Source organism: Bombina bombina, chromosome 4 (assembly GCF_027579735.1).
Source record: "Bombina bombina isolate aBomBom1 chromosome 4, aBomBom1.pri, whole genome shotgun sequence".
Classification (NCBI taxonomy): domain Eukaryota; kingdom Metazoa; phylum Chordata; class Amphibia; order Anura; family Bombinatoridae; genus Bombina; species Bombina bombina.
In genome coordinates, this window is record NC_069502.1 from 1,220,860,734 (window position 1) to 1,220,870,110 (window position 9,377).

Consider the following 9,377-nt stretch of genomic DNA (forward strand, 5'->3'; position numbering starts at 1 on the left):
ATTTATATTTGTGTCAGGATAGTCCTTAGGTTAAGATGACCATAAGAATAAAGTATCTGTGAATGGAACACAGCTGATTGCTCGTAATAACATATAAATATGACATTTAGTCCTTGATAATGTTCCTGTGCTCAGACAAACCAGTTTAAATGCTGTCGCCATTTCCCCGCAGCCACCTTCTGGATAAATCCCCAGTTTAAGATCACGTTACTTGAGGAGGACGATGACCCTGATGATAACGAGCTGGCCTGCAGCTCACTGGTCGCCCTGATGCAGAAACACAGGAGGAAGGAACGTCGTGCCGGAGGGGACATGCACACCATTGGCTTTGCAGTCTATGAGGTGTGTACCTCCATATTACGGGCATCTCAAGCAGGATAGGGGCATTTACACTGCAGAGAGCCGAGTGTCTTATAATTGTTCTGTATCTATAGCATCCCCGATCGCTGGGGTGTAAGTTTTATATATGGAGATCTGTTGTATCTGCAGTAGAAACAGGAACATTTTTCTGATACTTTACAGATCACTAGTTAGGCCTCGTCTTGTTGTGCGCATAAAAACTGCAATCTGTACAAAGTAAGATGACCTGTGAACACAGAATACAGAGGCGCCTCATGGAACAGTATCGTTTATACAGGAGGATGACAGAACAGTCACGGACACCCTCTACAGGGGGGTACTCACATAGAGAGCGGCACAGCAGTGTGCCATACAACGCAAGACGGGACCTTAAGTTGCCCGACAGACGATAGCACAGGATCCTTCACGTGAATGCCAGTGACCAATCGGCGATATCAGAGGACGTGACGTCACAATGGGAGCCGTCCAAGGAATAGCCAATCTCAGTGCTAGTACTCCGGCAGATTGAGTGACAGTTCGGTAGACCAAATAACAAATGCCACAAACGTAGAGCAGGTAATAATTAAAAGGTCTGCAATTTATTGAGACCAAAGAGTGTAATTAAAACATAAATTGGGGTACAGCAACGCGTTTCTCAACCTTACAGGTCGTTTCATCAGGCAGCCTGATGAAACTCTCTATGTGAGTACCCCCCTGTAGAGGGTGTCAGTGACTGATCTGTCATCCTAATGTGTAAACGATACTGTTCCATGAGGCGCCTCTGTTTTCTGTGTTCGCTGGTCATCTTCATTATCCGTCATTCCAAGAGTGCTGCCTGATCGTAGTCGACATCCGATGTTCCCGGTCTATTCTCTATTTGCGCACCTCCTTTAGAGTCTCTCTGCTCTAATCCTTCTGTACAAAGCAGAGATATTAAACTGGTACTGGGTTAAACAGTAAAACTTGCAAGTAAAGACGCAATGACTTCAATATGAATAGCTTACAGGAGAGAGGTGATAGAAATGTTTAAGTATAATATAGGACTTAAAGGGACCATGAAAAACCTATTTCTCTCATGATTCAGATAGGACCAAACAATTCAAAAACTTTCTAATTTACTTCTATCAATTTGTTTTCTGTTTTCTTGTTATCTTTTGTTGAAAAGCAGGGATGGAAGCTCAGGAGCGTGCACGTGTCTGTAGCACTATTGTTATCCATTTGCTAGAGCACTAGATGGCAGCACTATTTCCTGTCATATAGTGCTCCGGACACCTACCTATGTATCTCTTCAACAAAGGATATCATGGGAACAAAGCAAATGTGATATTAGAAGTAAATTGATAACTTTTTTAAATAAATGTCATGTTCTGTCGGAATCACAAATATTATTATATTTCCCTTTCATAAGCTGAGTCTGAGTGCTCATGGTCTCAAACTGAAGTGTAGTAAGTTTAGGAATAATTTGCAGGGGGCTTGATTCATAGAATAAACCTTTTACAGGCAGTAAAGACAAGCTCTGTGCATTAGTGATAAGCATTAGGCACGTGCACGGCTAAAAAAATCCTTTGTTTCGTTTTCATTCGTTAAATAAATCATTTTGTTTGGGCAAATTAGTTATGTTAAGTTAAATCTTTTTTTGGATCCATTCGTTATTCTATTCTAAAGTTTAGAAAAGAATAATTAATATGAATAAGAAATGGATCCGAAATAACAAAAGAATCCGAAAAACTATCTAACATAAGGAATATGCCAAAACCAAATTATCTAAACCGCCGCCCCGCAAAAATCCCCAACACTAATCATAAACCTATTAACCTCTAAACCGCCGTCCCCACACATCGCCAACACAAACTAAACTTATTAACCCCTAAACCACCATCCCCCCACATCGCAATCACTAATAAAATGTATTAACCCCTAATTGGCCATCCCCCCACATCGCAAACACCTAATTAAAGTATTAACCCCTAAACCGCATCTCCCTACATCTCAAACGCTAAATAAAACTATTAACCCCTAAACCGCTGTCCCCCCACATTGCAAACACTAAATACATTTATTGACCTTTAAACCCTCACATTGCAACTACCTAAATTAAACTATTAACCCCTAAACCTAACACCCCCTAACTGTAACATAATTAATATACACCTAAATTAAAGTTACAATTACTAACTACCTATTTAAAAATAAATACAAACTTACCTGTGAAATAAAAATAAAACCTAAGCTTACACTAATAAAACCTACCATTATAAAAAATAAAAAACCTACCATTATAAAAAATAAAAAACCTACCATTATAAAAAATAACAAACTAAATTATCCAAAATAATAACAATTATTCCTATTCTAATACCCTGTTTAAAAAAAAAAAAAACCCTAAAATATAAAAAAAACCTAATCTATATTAAACTGCCAATAGCCCTTAAAAGGGAACAGCTCTTTTGCCAAAAAAATTAAAACAAAAACACCCTAACAAAACAAACCCCCAATCCCCTAAAATAAAAAAACCTAAGCTACCCATTACCCCGAAAAGGGCACTTGTATGGGCATTGCCCTTAAAAGGGCATTCAGTTCTTTTACAGCCCATTAAAAAAAAAAAAAAGAGCCGCTCTGTGTTGAGAAAAAAGGGGGAAAGGGAAAGTGGGGGGCGTGTCAAATACAGTGTAAAAAAAGAAAGAAAAAGAAATAGTAGGTAGTTACAATGTAGACCGGACCAGCGTAATGAAAACAAATAAATAATAGGCATAATAGCAATAATATAGACAGCCCATAACTAGGCCCCCAAACTATTGAGATAATTGTTGGCTATATATAAACATAGAAAACGTTCATCTTAAGCACAGAAAGATATATAAGAAAATATATATATATATATATATATAAAAATATCGCAGGGCTACTGCACAACAAATCAAAGAGATGGTTCAAGTAGTCTATGTAGGTATTCCACTACAATCAAAAGGATAATATTTCTAAACCTTAAGGAACTGGTGAGAAGAAGAGTCATTAAAAAACTACAAGGAAACAAGTAAAAGTAGTATAGATTATTAAAATCTACACAAATAAAATGACAAATAAAAAAATATTAGGCATATTGTAATATTACTTAAAAGTAGGATGTGATGTGCGGATTCCATGTCAAATAAGTTATAAAGTTCACTGCATTTGGGGGGGCGGGGCACTATGATCCTGAATATGGCTGCACGGAGTAAAAGGCATATATTGTGCTAATATAAAAAACAGCGCCGTCTGGTTAACTCAGCTCAGCATGAAGATTGTAATGCTATGTTGCCCATAGAATTAGTGGTAATGATAAAGATATCATGCGAACCTAGGTGAAGAATCTATGGTACAATACTAGATTAAAGGGCTAGTACATGAATAATAAAAAACATAGATTCTAGTTGCTAAATACTTACATATGTATGATGCTTTAAGCTATTTATAGTGTAAATATGTCTTATAATGCCACATTATAGGTAGGCTGCAGATATGGGGAGAATCACATGTCAAGTCATCTCCTTTATACTAAATATCTCCAACAGAGCCTAAGCTATATAAACAAAGTATGCAGCCTATATATTACACTTATGCTGGGGAACTAAGGACTCACAGTAGAGAGCGTACTAGAAACCCACCATGCCTATTTCAGTATGGGGTTATATCAAAACGATGGGCATATCTGTTATGAACAGTGTGATGCTTAAAACTACAGAGGATATACATAATATAGTATACTGAGAACAGGATAGCATAGGGTAGCTCTACAAATAAGTAGAACACTTTTGGTTTCTTCAGTAAGCAGGCACTAGATATAAAAGCAGGGAAAACAAGTATTTAGTGACATCTCCAAATGTAATTATAGAGGTATGAAGGCTATACAAAAACATCTGTCTTAACATGTACTATACAGCGACACTACTCGGCCATCTGGATTATTGCTTGGCATAGCCAAAGTCGTCTGTAAATATGCACAGGAATATGTGAGATGACATCTAAGAGATAGATATTCTAACCATGCATGTAAAGTGCTGTGCTATCTATAGTCCTATATCTAAAGTCTAGTTATACTAATAGTGTAAATAGCTGGGTAAAGCTACTTGGTTCAAAAAATATGGAGATATGGTTTGATAACATGTTTAGCTTCAGGTATATATAAGAGTGCATCTGCTGCAAGAACTATACTTTAAGGCTGCTGCAGCAAATATGTCTCTGAATAAACATCATAACCCCACTATACATCCTGTTCCACTGTCCTAAAAACTGCAGGAAAACTATGCTGTCATTAATATAAATTGCTTATAAAAAAAATAAAAACAATGGCCCATAACTCTTAACTATAGGGGCCGTGTAGAACTGTAAACAGGTAACAAACATCATGCCATGTAGGTAGAAATATTATTTGACAAAATTAAAAGCTAGGAATACACACACAAAAAAAACAAAACAAAAAAAAAAAGCAGTGAAACATAAACTAACAACTGTGTGCAAGACATATAGTATGTTGTATTGTCCTCCTATCCTTGGGAAGCATGAGTTTTAACCTACTCCTCTTGGTGGGTGAGAGTATGAAGAATACCTCTGCCGTAAAGGGAAAAGCTTTCCAGACACAGGGAGCATGATCTTAAAACCAGGGCTATGTCCAATTAAAGCGCCATGTAGTATCTTGAGGGGACAAGGATGTTAATCAGGATCTCAAAAGCCGGGTTGTCAGTGTGAGCTATAGAGAGCGCTACTCCCATTATGACTAAGAGTGCATTCAGATTCATTGCGAGGCAGAGTTCCTCTGGAGTATGCTCCCCTAGACAATCAGGGATCAGACAACCCCTCGGCGGGTCAGCCTCAACTCCCCTAAAGGTCTTCAAAGTCACATCTCCCACATTCTTGTGGAAACATAGATCCAAAGCAGTTTCGGGTACCTGTCCACCAATCAATAAAACTGATGTGCTCCCTGTCCGTGGTTTGGTAGTAAATAGTGTGACTGCGGGTAGCTTCATCCATGGGTGCTCAGGTGCAGGCAATCTGATCCCCGTAAGACCTACCTTCTGAGCTTCACTTCCCTCCTCCGAGCGAATAAAGGTAGAGGACATAGGCTTTACTGAACGATCTTTCCTCGCGGCTTGTGCCACATGCATCTGAGAGCTAGTAGAAGTATTAGATTCCGGTCTCGCCACATATGCTGTAGGTCTCTCCAAGTCTTCACACAGATCATCATAGTGCTCACTCATTTGGCGCTCCAGCTTAAACAAAAGAGTACGTATTGATGCTTGGTCATCCCCTCCATTAGATGTAGCCATGATGAGCCTAGTAACCCCTACGCTTAGGGGGGAGGGGGAGAGATGTAGCAGTGTTTGTTGTAGGCCGCAGGCCACAATCTAAAGTCTCTTCGTCTTGATAACAACTTAAATAGTAGGTGGCAGAAAATTATATAGATAGCTTGAAGCCGCTTGTTTTTAGCTGTCTAGATAGCCTCAGGTAGAAGCTATATCGTAGATATGAAGTAAAAATCAGCTATATTTTAAAGTTTCTTCAGGAGCTTCAGAGAAAGCTGCTTATCATGGCTGCGGCTAAGACACGCCCCCCGGGTTTTTTATTTTTAGTAATGCTAGGTTTTTTATTTTTAGTAATGCTAGGTTTTTTATTTTTAGTAATGCTAGGTTTTTTATTTTTAGTAATGTTAGGTTTTTTATTTTTAGTAATGTTAGGTTTTTTATTTTTAGTAATGTTAGGTTTTTTATTTTTAGTAATGCTAGGTTTTTTATTTTTAGTAATGTTAGGTTTTTTATTTTTAGTAATGCTAGGTTTTTTATTTTTAGTAATGCTAGGTTTTTTATTTTTAGTAATGTTAGGTTTTTTATTTTTAGTAATGCTAGGTTTTTTATTTTTAGTAATTTTAGGTTTTTTTAGTTTTAGTAATGCTAGGTTTTTTATTTTTAGTAATGTTAGGTTTTTTATTTTTAGTAATGCTAGGTTTTTTATTTTTAGTAATGTTAGGTTTTTTATTTTTAGTAATGCTAGGTTTTTTATTTTTAGTAATGCTAGGTTTTTTATTTTTAGTAATGCTAGGTTTTTTATTTTTAGTAATGCTAGGTTTTTTATTTTTAGTAATGTTAGGTTTTTTATTTTTAGTAATGCTAGGTTTTTTATTTTTAGTAATTTTAGGTTTTTTTAGTTTTAGTAATGCTAGGTTTTTTATTTTTAGTAATGTTAGGTTTTTTATTTTTAGTAATGCTAGGTTTTTTATTTTTAGTAATGTTAGGTTTTTTATTTTTAGTAATGCTAGGTTTTTTATTTTTAGTAATGCTAGGTTTTTTATTTTTAGTAATGTTAGGTTTTATTAGTGTAAGCTTAGGTTTTATTTTTATTTCACAGGTAAGTTTGTATTTATTTTAACTAGGTAGTTGGTAAATAGTTATATTGTAGCTAGCTTAGGTTTTATTTTTAGTTCACTGGTAAGTTTATATTTATTTTTAAATAGGTAGTTAGTTAGTAATTGTAACTTTAATTGTGGTGTATTTTAATTATGTTAAAGTTAGGGGGTGTTAAGGCCCTAATTTATGTACATAAACTATACTGATGTATATGCATGTGACATGCTAACGTATGTACATAAACTATACTGATCTATATGCATGTGACATGCTAACGTATGTACATAAACTATACTGATCTATATGCATGTGACATGCTAACGTATGTACATAAACTATACTGATTTATATGCATGTAACATGCTAATTTATGTACATAAACTATACTGATGTATATGAATGTGACATGCTAACGTATGTACATAAACTATACTGATGTATATGCATGTGACATGCTAACGTATGTACATAAACTATACTGATGTATATGCATGTGACATGCTAACGTATTTACATAAACTATACTGATCTATATGCATGTGACATGCTAACGTATGTACATAAACTATACTGATTTATATGCATGTGACATGCTAACGTATGTACATAAACTATACTGATTTATATGCATGTAACATGCTAATTTATGTACATAAACTATACTGATGTATATGAATGTGACATGCTAACGTATGTACATAAACTATACTGATGTATATGCATGTGACATGCTAACGTATGTACATAAACTATACTGATGTATATGCATGTGACATGCTAACGTATTTACATAAACTATACTGATCTATATGCATGTAACATGCTAACGTATGTACATAAACTATACTGGTGTATATGCATGTGACATGCTAACGTATGTACATAAACTATACTGGTGTATATGCATGTGACATGCGAACGTATGTACATAAACTTATGCATTTCTGTCTGTATGTTGGTGAGACTGGAGATGTAACACTTTATATTATTTCTTGCAGGTTCCTGATGAGGTACGTGTGCAGACCAGGTAGGACCTCTGCAATTGACTGGGGCAGGTAGGTCCTCTCCTGTTAGCTGGGGCCAGGTGGGACCTGTCCTGTTAGCTGGAGCCGGGTGAGACCTGTCCTGTTAGCGGGAGCCGGGTGGGACCTGTCCTGTTAGCTGAAGCCGGGTGAGACCTGTCCTGTTAGCGGGAGCCGGGTGAGACCTGTCCTGTTAGCGGGAGCCGGGTGGGACCTGTCCTGTTAGCTGGAGCCGGTTGGGACCTGTCCTGTTAGCTGGAGCCGGGTGGGACCTGTCCCGTTAGCGGGAGCCGGGTGGGGCTTTTTTTCTTGGACCAATGTTCAGTACTTGATCAGAGCTTTGTTCTTTACTAAACATGTTTCCTTCCTGTAGTTTAAAGGATGCCAAAATGTTCACTTGAAAAAGGATTTCTTCCTGCGCCACCAGTCGTGCGCCCGCTCAGAAACCTTCATCAACCTGCGTGAGGTGAGCAACCAGGTGCGCCTGCCGCCTGGGGAGTACATCATTGTCCCCTCCACATTTGAGGCTCACAAGGAAGGAGACTTTGTGTTGCGAGTTTTTACTGAGAAGCATTCGGAAATACAGTGAGTTTGGAGGGTTTGTGTAGGGGGGGGTGAAATGGTATTGGATTTGTAACTGATGTAGCTATAGCCGGGGCTTATGGTAAACTCGGCACAGATGCCCTTTGTACCTGTAACTCCATGAGAGCATGTGCAGTGTCTGCCCTGGTCACACACACACTATATACCTCTGTCACACACACACTATATACCTATATACCTCTGTCACACACACACTATATACCTCTGTCACACACTATATACCTCTGTCACACACGCACACTATATACCTCTGTCACATACACACACACACACACACTATATACCTCTGTCACACACACACACACACACACACACACACTATATACCTCTGTCACACACACACACACACACACACACTATATACCTCTGTCACACACACACACACACACGCACACTATATACCTCTGTCACACACGCACACTATATACCTCTGTCACATACACACACACACACACTATATACCTCTGTCACACACACAATATACCTCTGTCACACACACACTCTGTCACACACACACACACTATATACCTCTGTTACACACACACTATATACCTCTGTCACACACTCACTATATACCTATATACCTCTGTCACACACACACACTATATACCTCTGTCACACACATACTATATACCTCTGTCACACACACACTATATACCTCTGTCACACACACACTCTGTCACACACACACACACACACTATATACCTCTGTCACACACACACACACTATATACCTCTGTTACACACACACTATATACCTCTGTCACACACTCACTATATACCTATATACCTCTGTCACACACACACTATATACCTCTGTCACACACATACTATATACCTCTGTCACACACACACTATATACCTCTGTCACACACACACTCTGTCACACACACACACACACACTATATACCTCTGTCACACACACACACACTATATACCTCTGTTACACACACACTATATACCTCTGTCACACACTCACTATATACCTATATACCTCTGTCACACACACACTATATACCTCTGTCACACACATACT

The 9,377-nt window shown here is 37.7% G+C and overlaps 1 protein-coding gene across 1 annotated transcript in view; it reads left to right on the plus strand.

The window, feature by feature from the left end:
* The window catches only part of CAPN11 (calpain 11), a 143,141-nt gene that overhangs the window by 40,067 nt on the left and 93,697 nt on the right, over positions 1 to 9,377 (plus strand). The window contains exons 10-12 of the mRNA XM_053712737.1: positions 173 to 342; positions 7,715 to 7,726; positions 8,112 to 8,323. Coding sequence (XP_053568712.1) covers positions 173 to 342; positions 7,715 to 7,726; positions 8,112 to 8,323 — 394 coding nt within the window. The remainder of the gene's footprint in view (positions 1 to 172; positions 343 to 7,714; positions 7,727 to 8,111; positions 8,324 to 9,377) is intronic.